The sequence below is a fragment of the Trachymyrmex septentrionalis genome, unplaced genomic scaffold (assembly GCF_001594115.1).
Source record: "Trachymyrmex septentrionalis isolate Tsep2-gDNA-1 unplaced genomic scaffold, Tsep1.0 scaffold20, whole genome shotgun sequence".
In the NCBI taxonomy this organism is placed as follows: domain Eukaryota; kingdom Metazoa; phylum Arthropoda; class Insecta; order Hymenoptera; family Formicidae; genus Trachymyrmex; species Trachymyrmex septentrionalis.
In genome coordinates this window covers 6850859-6871746 of record NW_017305180.1, presented here as the reverse complement: position 1 = coordinate 6871746, position 20888 = coordinate 6850859, and the positions used below count along the sequence as shown (strand labels likewise).

Sequence of the window (20888 nt, the reverse complement as noted above, 5' to 3'; positions counted from 1 at the left end):
CTCTCTCTCTCTCTCTCTCTCTCTCTCTCTCTCTCTCTCTCTTGTAATTATATTTTAAAATTTATAGAAAAACCTTTAATTTAATTTTATCTTATATATAATATAATAATTATATTCTTTTCAATTTTCAATACCCTGTTATTAATAAAAAGAGTTAATTTAAAATTTATTTAAGAATTTCTAAAAATTAAGAAATACTGGTTTATCTTTTGTTCGATAATATAAGATTTATACAAAGAAATATTTTGTATAATTGGACTGAATATCAAGGCAATTTATAACAATAAATATTTTATAGCGCTTATTTTTTACATACACATGCGAGCCGTTCAAGACGAGAGATCGACAACTTGCGGTCCAACTTTCTACTATAAAATTTATGCTGGAAAATTTATCAAATTATTAACAAGTTTCATATATGCGTGGAATTACGAATAATAATATGACCAAATTATAAAAGCAATTATTTTCAGCGACCATCATACAATTAATCTCGCTGTGCCATCATGAACCGATCGCGAATTATTGCGCGTGCATTAGGTAGATTATATCTATATCTCATTTAATGGTTATTAAATTTGATTCAACCATGAAATATTGTACATTTACACGAATATATGTACAAAAAAATGACTTAATATCCTCATTAATAATCAAAAAGATTAAAATTACAGGATGTCTCAAGTTTTAAAAAGACTTTAAGATTCTTCATATTTTTAAAAATTTTTAAATTAATTAAGTATATATGACTATTATTTATCATCTATAAAATCTTTCTAAAAAATTTAGTATAAAAAATTTTTTATAGCTAAACTGACAATCAAAATTACATGTCCTCGTTTTACTATTATTAAATTTGCTTCGTCACGGATGCATCGCAAAGTATAAATTTGTGAAAAAGAATTTTAAAACATGTACAAAAATGAATATTTTGATATCTTCGTCAATAACAAAAAAAAACTCAAAATCATATTATATAATAATAGTGGCTTAATCCAAGTAATGTACTTGTAAAAGAAGAAAGATTACGTTATAAAAGAAGAAATCAATTTAGAACGTGATGACTTTTTAATATTTTAAAATTATATATAAAATTATATATGTGTGCAAATTTTATTTATAGCTTTTTAACGTTATTTATATATTTTATAAAAATAATGTAAATAATTCTTATGTGTGATTTTTTTAAAACATGTCTAATCATCGGAAATTTCATATTTCTTCCTAAAATAAAAACTTCTTAATAAAACTGAGAAACTTGAGATATTTTGCTATCAAGAGTGATTATTTAATTATAATTATGTAGCTTTGAAAGGTAGACTGTTGAATAAAATGCGTACAAGCTTGAGCTATACGTTCACAATAGTTATGAAATGTGCAATTAATATAAATTACTATCGGAAATTTCATTGCATAATTCTTAAACAATCATTTCAATTACAAACGTACATGCATTTTTAGCATAACATCGTATATCTTTCATTGAAGTTGTATCTTTCGTTCGAATGCTTGATAATTATACAAATAATGCAAGTTTCAAGGACTCGCGCCGCAATTTGCGACTCTCAACATTGTCCTTCCTGTATTCCGTTATTAATGCATGAACGGACATTTCCCACCGGATTTCCGCTGTTAAAGAATATAGCACTCACGTGAAGTAAACACTTCCTCGTGCGTCCGCTGGTGCGTTCCAGATGAAGGTAGCTTGCTCCTTATCATGTGGATCAGCGTGCGTCACAGCACTACACTCGGAATGTATATTTGTGTTTGGCGTACGCGTCCAAGATCCAATCCATTTGTTTGAAGTGGTATCACGCGCCTGAACGAAAAATCCTTTGAACGGGGCACCCACAATGGTGACTGAAAAATAGAGAGCTAAGTTGTGATAACTATCGACGCCATTCGCTGAGATAAAGTTCAATTTGCCTCTTATATAAAAGTTGCGTTTCGCATCTATAATATATTACACCTGCAGTATAGATTTTCAACGCTGGCAGTGAATATCAGAATATAACCATAGTACACATTGCCATGGACATGAATTTTACGTGTTCAGTCGTACAAATCCATCGCAGTATCGGCAAAGTGATATAAAAGAAATAGTAAATAATCGAACATAACGCTCGCAACAGTAATCTCAATATTTATCTTTATATCGAGGAATGTGAAACGAGTGTTGGTGCGAATAAACTGGATAAGATATAATTACAAAGAAGAGATATAAATTCTTAAAAAATTCTAGCATTCTTATATTATTGATGCTGTAACTGAAATCTATTTCAAAAGATTTGAACTTTTACTATGTAATTCCATAGTAACAAATCGTGTATTTATCAGATAATGTAATGAAATTTAAAAAGTATTGAACTATATTAATTTTAAAAGGATAAATTTTTAAACTACAATGTGAAAATGACGATAATTGATATAATGAGTGATAATTTTACATTTGAAATATAAATTGTACGTATTATCAGATATAAAGTAACAATTATAATAGAATTGAAACTTTTATAAAATACATGTAACATTATTTAAATGTGCAATGTGATTTATAACAAAAAAGAATTTAGCATATTTCAAATTTATTAAATTGATATAATCTTACCTACACTTGTACAACATTTATTAAAGCATCTCGTTAAATTTCGGTCTGAATTTAGAGATAAAATTATTAATTAAGGGGCCGATTCTGTAACTCTTAAAGACAATCGTTGATGTCGTGGCGTAGATATTATGTAAAGTAAAAAAGCTGTACAAAATCGGCCTCTAAATATCAATATCCAAGCGTTTTTTATTGTTTTTTTCTTTGTTCTTCTAAAAACCGCGTTATTTTAAGAAATTGTACAATCGCTTTAGAATTTAAAAAAAAGCGCACTTTTAAAAATTTTGATTCATGGGATCCGCATTATAAGAATTAGTTGACACACATTTGCTTTGCAATACGAGTTTTCAAAGTTTCAAGATTTATTGCATAACAGATTTCAGACTTTCATTTCAACCTTCCTCCGTAGATAAATGACATCTACGTTTAATCATGCGTAACCGATATAAGGAAACTGTTCGCATGCTCGAAAATTAACGGGTGTATTTATCCCTCTTGTAGACTAATTCTCCATTGCTCCACAAGCGTGTTCATCAACGATGACGGAGTACATTGTTACATACATTGAACACGTTTCGCAATTGTAATTTTGATGCATCCAATTATCTCATGTCGGACAAAATACATGCTTCTTTGACAAAAAATAAAGCGAACTACTAAATACTATATAAGTAATAATTAAGCGAACAATAGAAAGAAAAAGAAAAAATATAAATTAATTCTGCTTTATGATTGCATTGTTTTGTTTTTCTTTTACAAAATAATTATTTTAATTTATTTTAGAAATTATATTTTTTTAATTATGCAAGATATTAGTAATATTTCTTTTTTCTTTTTTTAATGTATTAATTAAGATAATAATTGAAAAGTTGATATTGAAACTAAATTACAGTTATTTTGTAATGAATAGAATAAAATAAATTAAATATTGCACTATAACCAATTCTTTATACACGTATATATTTATAAAAATAAATATCATAAGAAATATTAAATAATACAGGTAGTTATATGCAGTGATTAATATTTTTGGAATAATGACGATCTGAACTTACATTACAATTATAGTATTTTTAAAACTATTAAATACTATTTTCTAATTTAAATTTAATAATTATAACTACCTTAGAAGAATTTTAAGTAAATTCTTTTTATAAAGATAATTATTCACATCGAGATCTTCCATACATACATCGTTAAGCCATGCAACTATAATCAATTTTTTTATTCTTTTTATATTTATTTTTACATATTTATAAACATAGATATATTTTTTGCACTATATACTAAAATTTTATAGAGATAATGTTTAATTTAACCCTTTCTTTTCGGTAATTTATTATAAAATATTCAATTCCAACACTTTCAATAGCTTCTTCTCGCCCTATACATGTAGTGTCCTTTTATCTTATTAGCTTTATCTCAGACGATATTAACCGTATAAAGACTTAAGTGTACTCCAAAGTATAAAATTAATCATAAAATTATTATTCTAGCCTATATTGCGGAGCATCTCTCGCTCGGAAGTACTTTAGACTTAACTAAAAACCTCATCATTTGTTTTGCGTAGCTAGAAATTAACCCAGAATACCCAAATGATGTTTAATAATATAAGCGCCATGCGCATTTGGCTCACCTGTGACCTGTGAACCTGGTTCGTACTGCGACGACGAAGCCAGTATCTTGTAAGGGCTCGTGCTTAAGGGTTGTGACCGCGCTTCACCATGATAGGGTTGATTAGGTCGTGGCTTCACGCACGCGTCCACCGGCCCACCGTCTGGAAATCCGAAAACGGAAATCGACGAGAAGAGGACGAGTGTGAATAAAACCTTAACGTGTCCGGCAAGATGCATCTTGATCGCGTCGCTTCCTTCATTCCGACGACGCGAGAGATACATGCAAAAAAATTTTATTAATACCGGTTGTTTCTGAGGATGAGCGGAACGTTTCAATATTCGTATATATATATATATATATATATATATATATATATATATAATTAACTTACGCAGATTATATTATATTTCCTGAGTGCTCAAATAATTTGTTTTAATTATAATGCGTTTTGTATTTAACATTTATATTAATATCATTTCTGGCGCTCACCCCCTTATGAAAAAATACTATTGGATTAATGAAGAAACTATCGGAACGAATAGAATATTGTGTGCAATATTAGATTTGAATGATTTTCTAATTATTTTCAATCGTTTTTTCGCAAATCCAATAATATTTTTGCATGAAGAATGCCTCCACAATTTAAATACCATAAGAGTAAAAATAAATATTATAGAGTAATAGAAATAAATATATGTAGCTAACATATAAAAAAGTAGCTTATATATAAATAACATCAACCATCTGAAATTTAAATCATTGTTGATTAATTTTATAATTTTTTATACATGACTAATTTCAGAAATAAAGTTCTAATACATAAATCTATAATTTGAAACAATAAAAAAATTCATAACAAGATACTACTTAGGGCAAGATACAAATTTGATACAAATTAATCTGATTAGAGAAGATAAATACCGGTAATACCTCGAAGAGATAGTCGGAAGCGATTACTTCTTTATGCAAGCGATAAATTAAATAAGTTCGCGCGATAAATTAGAGACTTACTCAAAATAGTTAACTGTTTACACGACAAGTAAGAATAAAAAGATATTTCGTGCTCGTGACAGATCCGCACATAAGAAACTGCAGTATTCAATTGATTGCTGGCAACCTAAACGTTAGTAGGATCCCACCACAGGATTACAAAGCCGCACACTTGCGTTTACTAAATTGATCCTTCACTTTCACTTCCTTCGTCGATCCTACAACCGGTTCCACTCTTCGTTCGTTTAGGAGAATATCTACGATTTACACATAGCAGAAATCACGTACTACCGTAAGTAGTAATTATATATGTATTTCCTTTTACATGTCATGTAACGATACATGATGTAACTACTACTATTTTCATCAATTATATGTATAAAATTGATCTCTTGTCGGAAAATAACGTGTTATTATTATTTTTTTATTGCAATTATATAAATGTGAGTATGTAAAACTGTTTATTTTTTTGTTTTCTTGAAACTTAAATATTTTTTAATTAATAAAGTTCATTAGAAATTACAGAATACTCTTCGATTATTTTATACTCCTAAATACTTCTGCAATTTATTGGCATTTTAATTTTTGTACATTAAATATGTAATTTTGAAACAGCCATTAAAATTCTCTTTATAAAAAGAAAGAATAAGATCTAAAAAGTTATTTTAAATTAAAGTGAAATGTTTTTATAAAGCTGTTTATTCTAAAAAATATGTACATAATTTATGTAAATATATATGTAAATTTTATCTTTAATTTAAAATTATCTTTCTATGAAATTAATAATTTTAACATAACTCTGATTCATTTATTCGTAAATTAGTTAATTTAAATAATACAAAGTGAAAATCAAAGTAAAAGATACGCTTATTGAATGTGTAATATAGTACACTCTTGAATATCTATGTGCATCGCGCTATTTGCATTGCTTTTTATTGTGCACGACAGCCTTTAATCTTCATTATATAATTATTATCGCACACACGCACGCACACACACACACGCGCGCGCGCGCGAAATTATTTACCCGTTGTTAAAGCTATTTCGCTCTATATTCTAATTAATCTTGTTCTTTCGTTTGTATTTTTAAGCTTCGCAAGAGAATATATATGAATATTAATTTCCAAGATCTGGAGTGAATGGATGAAAGGAATCCATATTCATATCAATTAAATAAAACAGATAAAATTATAAAAAGTTCAAGAACGCCGACAGGTATTTATATATTTCGACAAAGCAGTGTGTGCAGTTCCTGTTGCAAGACAAGAAATGTTAAAGTTCTGTGGCATCTCGTATTTTTATCCATTTGTCACACTGTAATCATTTGCAGCAAATTGAGTTGTTGCATATTACATTCGATTACATATTTTACGAGTTGCCAGTACGATCCTTTCACTGCCGATTATTAAATATATGTTATGCGTACAACTGATACGGACGTGATATTAGCGGCTTGCATTTACACAAGAATTGTAACATTGACCCTTACGCAATAATTTCCTTTGTGTGCTACACACTCATTCGCCTATTATTATACGTCTAACATTACGCATTCGATCGAGATGAGTATAGAATCATAATAAAATAAAACGTCCTGCAATCGTGCAAAGCAATCGTATTGCATGTTAAACTCTTCGAACGAACGCTCATAATGCAAAAGCTTGCGCGCGGTACACATACAGTGAGAGCAAAAAGTATTCGTACAAGAAAATTTGTTATAAAAAAAGTCTTATTTATAGAAATTAAATATTAATTAGCAATTTTATAAAATAAATACATTTTGTTCTAACATATACAAATGTATTTCTGATATTATAAGGTAAATTTTTCGATTGTATGAACACTTTTTGAGCATCCAAACAATGGAACTTTTAATTTTCGCTTATTTTTCAGATGATATGTTTTCTATAATTAATACACATCTTTTTGGTATATATAATTTTAAGAAACATATAATCTATTTTATACTTTATGAATAAATTGTTAATTACCCAGCAAGAAATGATCATCAATTAAACGTCGAATCGACGTCAAATTGAATCATGTTGAAATCATTACATCGATATCGATTCGACATTAATTCGATGACTCATTTCTCGCTGGATAATATTTAATTTTTAAAAATAAAGTTTTTTTAAAAAATATTTTCTCTGTACGAATACTTTTTATACTCACTGTACATGTACTCTGACACGTATATAGTGAGTTCACTCAGTCAATGCGACTTTTCACACTGTATTATTGATTTTCCACGGCCTTTTCAGACCGTCTCGGTTGTATATACGCTGGGAATACTTCTTTCAGATTACTTCGTAATCACATCGCAAATCACATCAAATTTATTTATTGTATTCGTTTACAAATATCTTTCCTGTTATCTTAAAACATGTAGAAGTTCTTGTAATATGTGTTTTTTCTTATAAAAAGTTGATAAAAAAACTTACATTTTAATAATTTAAAATATTTTTAATTAGAATAATATTTTTCTAATTAAAGTAAGTTTGTTACTATAGATCATATTTACATATCATTATTAAATAATGATTATATATATGTATACAATTATTAAATTATATGTATAAATACGTATATAATTACATGTATATTGTACAACAAAACTATCACGCTGTATAAGAACTCATCAAAGTATCTTAATAAGTAAAAATTTATATAAAATATTTTTACTTATTTATATGCAATAAATGTATAATATAGGATAAATATATATCTTAATAGTAGGATAATATATCTTAATCTATTGGTTATAGTGTTTGAGGTATAAATACAAGAAAAATATATTAATTTGAACACAAACAGGTATGGAGTGTAATGTCCTTCTATCTTATTCTTCACAGCTTTTACTATTAAAAAATGCAAAATTATTATAAATCTGTATTATAAATAAGTTTCTTAAATCTTCACAAATGTTGTCACATAAATTTTCTAAAGTTAATAAATTATTTTGGATCAATTATCCAAGCCATATAGATTTTTCTATTACTTCCACCGCACAGGGCCGTGGAAACCATCCCCTTATACATTTCGATTTTCCATCTTCTCCTTCCTTCTGTTCTTTTCGTCCAAATAACCAATATCTGCAAACAAAGTATAAAAATTTTTCGTAAATTAGCAAATTATTTAATTAAAAAATTAATTTTTAATAATTCAATATCATATACAAAATGCATACTTCTTCCAACGTGTTACAATCACAATATCATCTACATCCAACTTAATACGAGATTCATCAGTACAAAGTGGATGAAAAAATACACCAAAACCATGACTAATTGGAAATTTAGATCCTGATGCAGCTTGTACAATCCTATATATGCGTGCTTTTTTCCGTTTGTCTAATTTTTGAGCAAGCTGTTCTCTCTGCAAAATAATAATTAGTATATTATAATTACAGTTTCTAAGAGTTAATAATAATATACGCGCGTAAGCGATATTTATGTAAATTTTTGTCATATATGTTTTTAAATAAATAATTATTATAGAATTATTATTAATTAAATGACATATTATTAATTAAATAAAATTACCGTTAATGTATATTGATCACAGCCATCAATAACTGGCCACGTAATGCCATCGCCGACGGGAGTACAATCCCATGTAAGAACTTGACTAATATTGAAAAGCCATCCTTTTGAATATGGATGTATATATTCGGTATCTGTATCATTTCGCCAACAGTGAGATTTTTGCAGAATCCAATCTTCTATTTCTGTTCGATTTCTCAAGATGGCTAATATCTATGTAATTTGAAGAATTATACAATTAATGCATCAATTAAATATAAGAGTATTAAAAACATTTACCTGGACACTTAATAACATTCCTACTGCAAGTACAACGCCAATTGATGCACCAATACTAAATACGACTAATATTATTGTATAAAACTCTGGTGGTGGGAATGGCAAAGGTTTTAGTGATAACACGGTTGTTATCCAGGAAGTTAATATAATGAAAGAGACAGAACAACCGCCGATTGCGCTTGCCAAAAACGCTGTGAAATGTCCGTGATTATAATGTCCAACGCATGTATTTATCCACGGACAGTGATGATCCATTTTCATCACACAACGATTACCTAAAAAGTAAATAAAAAAAAATGTAGCATAATTAAAATAGAGTTGCATTGGAAAATTAAACAATGTTTTTAAACTTTTTTATGTATATACTACGTTTTGTGTTTTTCTATCAATAAGTAGATTGACGAGCAAGAGTACCAAAATAGAAAAAGCACCAAAATCGTTAAATTATATTAACATCGTAGTAACAAATTTACAAATCTTTTAAAAACATATTAATATTTAAGTAATATTTATATTTATATTTGTTATTTTATGTTTTAATTACATTATATTTAATCTCTTACATTTTCTACAATGATGTGATCTCGGTGCCTTGTAACCTTGGCAGACAATACAGTATTGCAGATATTGTATATCTGTAGCTTTTTCCTGAAAACGAATCATATTAATGCAAACATATATTAATAATACGACAAAATCTACATGCTTTGTATTATAAATTTATCATTAATTACTATAATTTAAATATAATAAAGCCCAACGTAACAATGCATATTTACCATCTAAATATTTAAATAATGTAAAATTAAATTAATATAGTCAAACTACTCTGATTTGAAATTAGAATCATAAATTCGTTTTAATTTTTGTTCCTATTAATAATCAAATAAATGTAAAATAATGGAAGAGAAAACAAGAAGTTAAGTTTATGGATTTTCAGTTATTTGCAAAGATGTGAAAAAAAGTGTTCACTTTTTAAATAGGTTCACACAATAATAAATGTGTAATATATATTACTGGCATCCATTTTAATGTGAGATATCCAGGTCCTTCAACAATCGCGCTGATAAAATGGAAGAGAGTCAATCCACTGAGAATAAAGAACAGTAAGAAACTGGCAGCCGCTGGGATACTGTCTTGCGGTGGCCACCATTGTCTGCTACAGTGTATCGTCATCAATGTGATAAACTTTATCATCGCTGCAACACAAAATATAACAAAAGTTGCAATCTACAACTAATCTCCTTGCCATCAAGATTTTATGCTGGTAATCTTACAAATCAACAATTTATATTATTTATATCAAATAAAATGAGCTAAACATTTTATATATGTATAAAAAAATTATGTAAAAACCTTGTAAATATAACAAAACATTAAAGTATATACTCTTTGCAATATGTTATTGATATTAAGCTATTATTGGGTGCTTTCAAGCAAAAGGCACAGTTATATAGTAAATCGTTACATTCTTGTTATTTATCAATGTTAAACAAAGATGAAATAATTCACCATGTTATACTTCGTCATCTAGTTTACTGAAAAATATCTCTTGATATTACCAATAGATTTTTAAAAATCATGCCTACCATGTACTATTTTAAGATGACTTTAATTAAATTTCAATTAACTTATCAAAATCAAGTAATATTTCGTTAATATAAACAATTGTCTTTTTCTGTCATTTAATACATCATAAAAAAGATTAGCTCAGAGATAATAAATAACTCAAAATTGATAAACAATGATAAATTAATAACAAATAACTGAATTCTCATCAATATACTAATTTAAATACAATAAAATCCTTGCTTTTGATTGTCAGTTTCTTCTTTTTGTTATCTCACTTATAATCATTTAATATTTTCTTCAGTTTCCTTAATTCCTCTTGTCCAGAAAAATCCTTGTTAAAGTCTTCTATTTTATTTTTTCTAGCTTTTCAAACATCATATTACTATCAATTGTCAGACAGTATTTTCTCCTCTATACCTCCTCTATCCCTTTTATCAGATTCTTGCACTTTCCTTACATAATTTCATTAATATTTCTTTTCACATATCAAACGATAAAAAATTAATAATTAATCTACGTACAAAAGTTCTATTTTGAAGTTAATCATCTTCAATTAAGTTAATCGGAATTTAATCAAATTAATTATCGTTCTTATTATATATCTGAACGTAGATGACGAGAGATCAATCATGTTTTCATTGACAAGATGATGTTGACAGTTTGATGAGACGAGAAATGATCGGAATCCATCCGGACTTGAGAGACATTTATGACGTACCGAGTGAGGAGAGCGGTCCCCAATGGCATAATTTCTTCAACGGACCAATGCACATGTTGTCACTGTATAGCAACTTCAAATTCGCATTCAGACGTTCATTGACGCCCTCAGATTTGGCGGCGGCGACAACGGCGGCGGCGGCGACGGCGACGACGACGACGACAACGGCGGCCGGATGAGCCGGATCCTCGCAAACGTACGTCTCGCCGCTCGCGTTGCTGTCAGTTGTCGCAATGGCCGCATTCACGTATCTCACGTCATCTAGCTGATGCTGATCAAGCGGCGACCGATGACCTCTGAAACTAACGCCAATCTCGAATCGATTTTCATCAATCGCGCGTAGTCTGGTGCTAGGTCACATATTAGCACTAGGGCCACTAGGGCGACGCTTCTACGGCAAAATTTGCAATCATTTGCGATAATCGCAAATACTCGCGATACAACTAGTTGCTGTCCGTTATAATGAGGTTATAACATTGTTCGTCATAACATTTTATATCTTTCTGTAACGATCTGATAAGTTATGAGTGGAGATGAGGCCACCGGCTGCGGAATGTCCAAGGTATATGTCTTTGGGTTTCATTGCTACTTATTGATTTTCCTGAGAAATCGTATTCATCTTCGCCGAGATAAGCGAATGGAATCCTCGACTGTTACACGCAGGATTTTTTTCTCTTACATTACGTAGATAATGGTAAAATCTGTCGAAAATAGATTTTTTAATTATGCGCGTTACATGTTTTGTTGGTAAAATGCCAGTAAAAATATAGCAAAATCTGCGAGAGTTGAAAGCAGGATGTAATAATAGATTAACTGCAAAAACCGACTAATGGCCGTTTTCACCAATGTAGATTAACTTTAATCTCGGTTCAACTTACTCTTCGTCTTTTTCTAATTCTAAAAGATTCTGTTTTTAGAGAGATTCTAAAAGGTTCTTTTTCTAAGATTTTCTAATTCTTAAAGATTAGAAATCTATTATCTAGTTCTAAAAATTAGTTCTAAAAATTAGTTCTAAAGAATAGGAAAAGATGAAGAGTAAGTTGAATCGAGATTAAAGTTAATCTACATTAGTGGAAATAGGCATAAGCAGAATTTACTGTTTTGTAATTATTTAAATATTTTAAATACATCAAGGTCTGTTTTTTTATTTCTGCATTTTCTGATGCACACGATGCAATAAGTTGAGGTGAAACAAATTTATGTTTGTTTTATCTTGAGTCTCTTTCACCAACCTCGGTTAGGTAGAAGTTAACAGACGGTTACATAGGGTTCATTTAGGTTTAGTTTTACAATTCATTATTATTCATTATTACTTAAAATAAGTTAAACCTTAATTAAAAGTTAATCATGAGTTGACCTTTTAAAATAATAAATAAAATGCCAATTTGAGCCAACACTGGTTATTAGTGTGTATTTTTTAATAACATTTATTCAAAGTAAATATTAAACGTATACGTTTCGACCTACAGTCCTCTTCAGTACAAAAGATATATTAACAAAATTACATAATGGTAGCGCATATGAGTATAAACTAATAACATAAAAAGCGAGAACACACGTGGTGGTGATGTCCGAGTTGATGTTATTAAAAAATACACACTAATAACCAGTGTCGGCTCAAATTGGCATTTTATTTATTATTTTTTAAAATTTTCTTTAGAGGCTATTGATTTTATTATTTTTAACCCTTTAACTTATTGCACCGTACAAGAATGCAGGAATAAAAAATACCTGTAGTCTATTTAGACTGTATTTGGATATATGTATACTGCTAATACTGAAAATTTATAATTCATATTATGTGCACCATAGATTTTCAGTACTGCCAGTATAAATCTGAACATGTCTTGATTCTTTTGCTATTTAAATTGTCTCAATTTCTGCTAATAAAATACAAATGATGTTAATTTGCAGTATTCTGTTTAAATATATAGAGTCTTGGTATTCTACTAACATTTCACTCATATAATTGCGATTCCTCTTCATATCTTCTCTATGTATTATGTTATTATTTACAGATTCATAACCCACCAATGATACCTATATCACCCAAACGTAGAAAATCTCTAAGATCAGAAGATACAAAAGATGTATGTATAACTTTCTTTAGGATGTTACTTTCTACTTTTTATTAATCTCTTTAAAGTATATTGATTAAAATCTCATATATCACTTGTCACTACATGCATTTATCTTTGGAATATAACTTGACAAACAGATTCTATTTAAGAGTTATATTGATACTACAGGTAAATTAAATTTAATACTACAGGTAAATTAAATTTGATACTATAGGTAAATTAAATTTGATTACAAAGCATTATCGAGACTGCATGATTATTTCTGATTTACTTGTGTAACTGATAATGCATTATTATTTTGCAGATTCACAGCTCACCAATGACATCCACATTATCTAATTCCAAATCTAGAAGATCTCTAGAATCAGAAGATAGAAGTAAATACCCTTTCTTAAATAATAGTTTTCAAAGTTCGGAAATGAAAAAAAATATATCAAATTCATCTGATGAAAGTGAAGAAGAATTATTTAAAAATCAAAGTTATGAAAATACACAAGTGACAGAAAGTTCTAGTAAGGAAGACGAAAAGATACTATCTTTACATTCATGTTCACAAGATCGCTCTATAACTTTCTCTCCAGAAAGATGTATTTGTTCACAGAAAATAAAGTATGAAAGGGACTATACTAAACAGAAAAGGGACTATACTAAACAGAATACAAGCAACAATCTTTACTTCTACATTATCATATTAGTATTAGCAGTAGGAATATTTTTCCAATTATTTTTAAATAACAATAAAGAGCAGTCTATAATTCTTAATAATCCTTTAACTGAATCAGTCCAAAACCTCAAAACATCATTTTCTAATCAAGAATTAGATATCTGGAATGATATTTCATGTGCTATAAACGAAGTGATATCAAAAATTCCCAAAACACCTTCAGTAATTCTGCTATTTGCAAACGAAACAACTACAATGAATTGTTTAGCTACTAAACTAGCACATATGAGCAGTGATATTTTGAATGCAGATAATTATCTGATATTTAATCCAAAAGATTTTGGAAACGATGCTGGTGAAATCATTACTACATTAAAAGAACATTCTCCGGAGAAAAAAAAAGTTGTGGTGAGTATGCGTATATTTCAAATATAAACTCTATTTATATGAACTGACAATCAAATAAATTTATTGCAGATTATTCACGATATATTGAATATTAATGCAGAAGCAATAAAGGCATTACATAATTTATGCGATAGAATAAATCCTTTAGTAGCAGAAGCTATTTACATTCTTACTATGCAAACTAACAGTTCTTTGTCACAACAGAAGAAGCTAAACTTTGTAGAAAGTCAGATGTATAACCGACTATCAAAAAGCATCGATCAGGATATTTTGGCTGCACTTGTAACGCGCATTACAGATGGGGTAATTATATCGGTACAACCTGAACCACAATTAAGATATTGCTAATCTGAATTGAAAAAAGAAGATAAGCATATGCAGTTGTAACAGCACATTGATGTAGTTATGTAATTAAAAAGTTCAATATTTTTGTAAGTAAGAAAAATTGTCAATTCAAAGCTAGCGCCCTATGTGCAGTTTGCTATTCGAAGAGACTCATTTAGAAAGACAGATTCATCGAATTTGTAATTATTATTTATTTATATCGAGTCACTAACAAAACGGTATTCTAATGAAATTAAAATAAATCATGTTAATTTGTATTGATTGAAAACTCTTGAATGTAAAACTTTGCCTCAACATTTTCGATAAATATAATAGTAATGAAATACAATTATATATGAGCTGTATTTCTATTCATATTTAAAAAGAGCTATTATCAGGGGACATGATGTTAAGTGTCAAGTCATTATTATTATGTAAAAAGAATAAAACTACTAACATTCTATTTAATCTCAGTTAATTGAACCCTTTGTAAATATCAAATTCTAAAACACATACATTACTTCCTAGAAATACAGTTTTAAAACAATTTTTTGACTGCGAGAAATTGATATCTTCTTATCTTGCTGAATAAGGTTTTCTATCATGGATTATATATAAATAAATCACAAATAGCGAACATTATGGAGAATCCATATTGATAAATGATTAGTTTCTGTAAATTTATTACGAGTCACGAATCGCATATAGGTTGGTGTTACTTTTAGTAGTATAATATAAAATATATATTAATGTACATGATGAATGTAATGCTGAACATATTATATATTTTTTAGATTTATTCTGTAAGCTATTGCTGCAGTTTATTAAATCAAAACTGTCAGAACTGAAAAAGATTCTAATATTAAAAATATTTTCTATAGTTTTTTGTATTGTATATAATGAATTTAGCATATACAATTACCAGTCATGACAGTTATGATAAAGTTACTCGTTCTTGATTACAAACTAAAGATATAAAATCTATAGATCTGTTAATTTAACTTTATTTTGTTATGCCAATGTTACACGAAATAAATTTTATTTTTAGCCAGTTTTTCTAATCACAATTTCATATTTCTATTTTCGAAAAATATAATGACACTGTACGTAGCGATTTCACGCATATTTCCGAATGACATATTTATTTAGCTTCAAAATAAAATACAATAATTAGGATTATTTTGTGTATGTATGATATTCGATTTTGTATTAATGTGTCAGTCGGCAGTCCATACAACAATTGAAATAATGTCAAGTATCGTATCCTGCTCATTGCCAATTTACAAGACCTGATACACTGTAGTTTTAATATGTTTAATGATATAAGGTATTTACATATAATAAAATTGCAAAATATTATTGACAAGTTACATTTACAAATATACGCAAATAATTTATTTTTTGTATGAACATTTTGTATGAATTGCATACAATAAACGATTTATATTTAAAAAAATTCATTTAGCTATTAACGTCGTTAATTCGTTATCTTACTCAAATTAAATATTAAAATATATACATATATATCAAATAAACATGTAAAATACAAATTTTATTTCATATTTTACATGATTTTCATTAATTTTTTGTGATTTAAATAAAAATTTGTTAATTTTTGGATATGCATTCAATGCTTTTTAGAATATATTCATTTTATATATATAAGAATATCAAATTACAATTCAATATTTTCTAAAAGCAGTTGAAAAACTTAAAATAACTAATGGTTTAATACACAATATCTATTTATACAGCTTTATTTCTATTTTAATAAATTTTCTAACATTGTATTACAGATCGTTGGGAAAAATATATTCATGATTTAGACAAGTGGTTTTTAATCTTTCAATAATGAATACTTTAATAAGCAGAAAAAGTTTGTAATAAATTTATCAATACATGTTCATGCTATTTACGTGAAATAAAAGTAATAGTAATATTTGTTTTATTAATATTGATTAAAAACGAAATGTAAAAACACAAAATCTATTTTAATTAAAATAATTATAGAATACATTATATTTTTTGGTAAAAATGTTGTATTTAAAGATTGTTGATTATACCGATTAAAACACTGATTTAGACCAATCCATCAGTTTTCAGGATTGATATCATATATATGATTTTATCTATTTTATATATATATATATATATAAAATAAAAAATAATTTATTCCAAAATTTTATATAAAAATAATGTGCATAGCGCATAATCACTCGATAAATCCAGTTTTCTATATTTATGTAATATTATTCGGTAAATATATTATAAATTGGCAACAAGCATCCATAGCTACATTTGCTAAAGTAATATGTTAGCAAAGTTTCAACTAATGAGCTGTAGTACAGTCGTTCTCTGTCGTAATAATTCACAAATCGGTAACTAAAAATAGATAGTATATATAAGGTTTGTGTAATATAGTGTGGTATCGTCAAACCTAAATAATAAATACATTTCATATATACAGTCATAGACTTTTCATACAGAATGTCCAAAATCTGATTATGTGCTGTACAATTTCAATACTATTCATTTTCATCATAGGCAAATAAAGGGTTGAGAAATATTGATATAATACTCTGCGATAATTTAAAAATTCAATTATGGAAAACATAAGATAAAAAATATTTATTTAATACATTTGCAAATATTTATAATTAAGAATTAATAATTGATTGTATGATACTAGATTAACAAAAGTATAAGTATATAATAATTGGAATCTGCATTCCGCACGATTATTTAACATAAGAAAACCAAAGCATACTTTGCACGTATCTCAGTACAAATTATATTTATCACAAATTACAAATATCTCAATTATCGCAAGCTGTTGCATTGACGGCCAAATAAAACTATTACTTCGTTTCTTGAGGGCACTCTGTATAGAATAGCCTTAAAATTACGAGATACGTATTTACAGTAAAAAAGTTTAATTGGTCATGTTTCTATCTAGTATAGTAAGGAGGTGAGTACCGCGTTGCGTAATGTTGTCCGTGTTGGCTACGTAGTCGCGTACTTCAGTCATTCAGTTAGTGTCTTGCAGGGTAATGCAAGTTTTTTTTTCGTAATTCTGCGTCAGTCACATGTCGGACGAGGTGTGAGTTTGCCTCGACAAATTGTTCTGATCACTGTCTCCACTTCTACTTAAGCACTAAGACGTTTGTTTAAAAAACTAAACGTCTCATACTAAATACATGCAGGTATGAATCTGTAAGTGTTCCTACACAAATTGTTTCAAGGCTCTAAACATAGACATTGTCGTAATTTGACGTAGATTCGAAAACAATTTCAGGTCGTAACATAGAGTAAGTTATGGTTCATCTTAAATAATAAAAAAAAAAGAAATCAATTGAAAATGTATCAAGAGTTTTTACTGCTTTTAATTCGAATAAAAGAAGAATAGATCAGTTTCAATTATTTTGTACTTCTGACATAAATACACTCAAGCTCAGTGAATGAATATGTAAAATTATATTTCCTATTAATGTAGGAGAGATCATATGTCCACAGTATTGTTATCTCAGATCAGATATTAAGAGCAGATGTCTACCATTCTAACGAGTAGTTGAAAAAGCATGTAATTTCAAAAAATTTTATTTTCATGTTACTTAGCTTTTTCAGCTACTTTTTAAATTAATAAGGATATCTATCGTTTAACACCTGAGATAGCAGTATGTGGACACTTACCTCCCATAAACAAATAGCTCGGCGCACAATCTCCCCTACTAATTTTTAGAATATTATAAATCCCTGTGGAACGAATAACGTTAACGTTTAACGAAACAGAGTTATATTCAGAAATTTAAAGACAGATGATTAGAATTCAAAGCCTTGCACTGGTAGTTGGGAAGAATCTGGTGCGGTGAACTGATATTCTTGTCCTTGTGAATCGATTGAAGGTACAAGTCGCGTATCTTCTTCCTCAGACCCAAAGAATCGTTCGATAATATCAAAGGCCTTTTGATAAATATCCATATTTTGGTGCGATTGCAAGAATTCTATCTTATCTAGGCCTGAAATATTTTTTTTTTAATTAATTTAACAAATTAATATTTATTGACGATGACACGTCTTTCATAGAAAACCTTTGTATCAAATTGATATTTTACCATAACATTCTTCGATAAGAACTGCATAAGGATTGAGACCATTATGCATAGTTGCATCTTGTTCTCCCAGGCGTAGAATATTTTCTATACCATTTAGAGCGACCTGAACAATCTTGACATCCATAACAGTAAGCAAATCGCAAAGCGGCGGAATACATCCTTGCACTGCGAGGTATCGAATTTGTTCGGCTGTTCCGCCACTAGTAGCATTTGTAATTGCCCATGCAGCTTCTTTACGTGTTTTAAATTCAGCTTTACTCAAAATCTCGATTAAAACCGGAAAGATATTACCATCAATCACCGCCTAATAGAAATCAATGTTGTATATTAATTATTGATATACGATATATATAAACAAAGTTATATTCTATTATGTTTAAAAGATTGAAACATACTTGTATTTGTTGGGGATTACCGGCAGTGATATTAGAGACCGTCCAACAAGCCTCTTTACGAACACTTTCCCGTGGCGAACTTAAGAGATGTAATAGACAATGTAATGCCGAACAATTTAATACAACTTGCGTTTGCACATCATCTCCAGTAACTATGTTTCCTACAGCACGAAGAGCCGCACTTGTTACATTATTTTGTTCATGCCTGAAAAATTTTCAATTGTTATACAATCCACATATAATTAATCTTATGCATAATAAATATAAACATACATGAGAAGTTCTACGAGACGTCTGCAAACACCAGCATCAATAACAGCTTGTATTTTATCATTTGGGCCATCGCTCAAGTAAGAAAGAGCCCAACAAGCATCAGCGAGTACATCATAATCAGTATGATTGAGAAGATGTGCCAACACTGGTAAACATGGTGCAACTTTTGCAAAAGCTGGTGCTGGATTTTTTCCTCGACAGAGATTTGATAATGCCCATACCGCATTGCGGGTCATAGAAAGTCGTGTTGCCTTTGATAGCAATCTGTAAAAATAGTGCAATATTAGTTTTATATTATTGTGTGTATAATATAATATGTATATAGGAATATTATTGTGCAACATGTATATAAGAATCTTTCATTTTTCTTATAATAACGATAAACTATAATAATTCACATAAAAACTGTAAATATAAAGAAACATACTGCAGAAGTGGTGTAAGGATACCATTGGCTAAGACATGATCTCTGCATTCAGGACTATCCCCTGCAATATTACCCAATGCCCAAACAGCTTGTTCCTGCACATCTTCATATTCAGAACCAAGTAAAGATATGAAAGTAGGAACAGCTCCTGCATCTATCACAATACGTGTTTGTTGAGATGTACCACTTGCTATATTTGTCAGAGCCCATGCTGCTTCAAACTAACAATTAATATTATCATTTATATGTATCTTTGATACACAACAAAAGAGAACATTTATACACATTTGTCATATTTCCATGTACCAACCTGCAGAGTGCAATTTGTATTATTTTTAAGAAATTCAACAAATTGTGGTACAATTCCTGTTTGTATCACCTCATCTATAGGGGGATTTGGCTCTCTTGATAATAATTTTCTAAATTTCTGCGTTGCTGCCAATTGATCTTGTATGTTAGGACTATATAATGCATCTACCATTTCAGATGTTATAATACCAGGAGACTGTTAAAATATAAATTTTGTTATGTAAAAAGAAAAATTATTATGAAACAAATTATACATAAAAACAGTAAAAAAATATAATAATAAATTATATTACCGATTGTGCAGTACCAATAGGAAGTGAATATTCATCTGTAGATGTCACATTATCTTCATCTGCAACAATGTTTGGAACATTGCGACGTTTTGATAATTGCTGCTCACGTTTTTGTTTTCTTAATTGGACTCCCTCTTCCTCTCTGCGTCTTCGCAACTCTTGAGAATCTAATCCTACATTTTTGTAACGATGTTTATGTGTAGGTCCAGTTGACATCTAAAAATTGAAATAAAAATTATACATATTTTATATTATTATATTTCATATATTATATTT

General features: G+C 28.7%; 4 protein-coding genes across 8 annotated transcripts in view; 1 reads left to right on the top strand and 3 right to left on the bottom strand.

Annotated features, from left to right (window-relative positions):
- LOC108747790 (putative defense protein 3) overlaps positions 1-5377 on the bottom strand; it is an 8120-nt gene extending 2743 nt beyond the window's left edge. The window contains exons 1-3 of one of the 3 annotated variants that reach the window (XM_018485568.1): positions 5144-5377; positions 4242-4475; positions 1653-1860 (exon numbers count right to left, since the gene is read on the bottom strand). In XM_018485568.1, coding sequence (XP_018341070.1) covers positions 1653-1860; positions 4242-4458 — 425 coding nt within the window. In that variant the 5' untranslated portion in view covers positions 4459-4475; positions 5144-5377. The remainder of the gene's footprint in view (positions 1-1652; positions 1861-4241; positions 4476-5143) is intronic. The other 2 variants (XM_018485569.1, XM_018485567.1) reach the window with 2 other exon arrangements.
- A 2752-nt stretch (positions 5378-8129) lies between these two features.
- LOC108747772 (palmitoyltransferase ZDHHC6) lies at positions 8130-11664 on the bottom strand. Its single transcript, XM_018485517.1, has 7 exons — positions 11327-11664; positions 10054-10235; positions 9600-9684; positions 9037-9311; positions 8758-8970; positions 8403-8590; positions 8130-8307 (listed from the first exon to the last, which is right to left on the bottom strand). Exons 1-7 carry the CDS (start codon positions 11379-11381, stop codon positions 8184-8186), a joined length of 1122 nt encoding a protein of 373 aa, XP_018341019.1. The 5' UTR covers positions 11382-11664; the 3' UTR covers positions 8130-8183.
- Positions 11665-11720: 56 nt separating this feature from the next.
- On the top strand, positions 11721-14922 carry LOC108747770. Of its 2 annotated transcripts, none has more exons than XM_018485512.1 (4): positions 11721-11888; positions 13345-13416; positions 13712-14479; positions 14549-14922. In XM_018485512.1, exons 1-4 carry the CDS (start codon positions 11850-11852, stop codon positions 14825-14827), a joined length of 1158 nt encoding a protein of 385 aa, XP_018341014.1. In that variant the 5' UTR covers positions 11721-11849; the 3' UTR covers positions 14828-14922. The 2 variants fall into 2 exon arrangements, with proteins under 2 accessions (XP_018341014.1, XP_018341015.1); XM_018485513.1 differs by lacking the exon at positions 11721-11888 and adding an exon at positions 12003-12020.
- Positions 14923-17478: 2556 nt separating this feature from the next.
- LOC108747769 (importin subunit alpha-7) overlaps positions 17479-20888 on the bottom strand; it is a 9080-nt gene continuing 5670 nt past the window's right edge. Inside the window, exons 2-8 of one of the 2 annotated variants that reach the window (XM_018485510.1) lie at positions 20613-20828; positions 20321-20515; positions 20011-20231; positions 19584-19847; positions 19311-19515; positions 18916-19219; positions 17479-18819 (exon numbers count right to left, since the gene is read on the bottom strand). In XM_018485510.1, coding sequence (XP_018341012.1) covers positions 18623-18819; positions 18916-19219; positions 19311-19515; positions 19584-19847; positions 20011-20231; positions 20321-20515; positions 20613-20828 — 1602 coding nt within the window. In that variant the 3' untranslated portion in view covers positions 17479-18622. The remainder of the gene's footprint in view (positions 18820-18915; positions 19220-19310; positions 19516-19583; positions 19848-20010; positions 20232-20320; positions 20516-20612; positions 20829-20888) is intronic. The other variant, XM_018485511.1, reaches the window with a different exon arrangement.

Bases quoted from the DNA above. Each gene is read 5' to 3' on its own strand.
- LOC108747772 (XM_018485517.1), bottom strand. From the start codon at position 11,381: ATGTGCATTGGTCCGTTGAAGAAATTATGCCATTGGGGACCGCTCTCC. The intron at 10,236-11,326 runs GTACGTCATAAA...TTTGTGTTGCAG, and splicing joins GGGACCGCTCTCCTCACTCG to CGATGATAAAGTTTATCACA. The intron at 8,308-8,402 runs GTATGCATTTTG...CTTTGTTTGCAG, and splicing joins ATTGTAACACGTTGGAAGAA to ATATTGGTTATTTGGACGAA.
- LOC108747770 (XM_018485512.1), top strand. From the start codon at position 11,850: ATGAGTGGAGATGAGGCCACCGGCTGCGGAATGTCCAAG. The intron at 11,889-13,344 runs GTATATGTCTTT...TATTATTTACAG, and splicing joins CCGGCTGCGGAATGTCCAAG to ATTCATAACCCACCAATGAT. The intron at 13,417-13,711 runs GTATGTATAACT...ATTATTTTGCAG, and splicing joins GATCAGAAGATACAAAAGAT to ATTCACAGCTCACCAATGAC.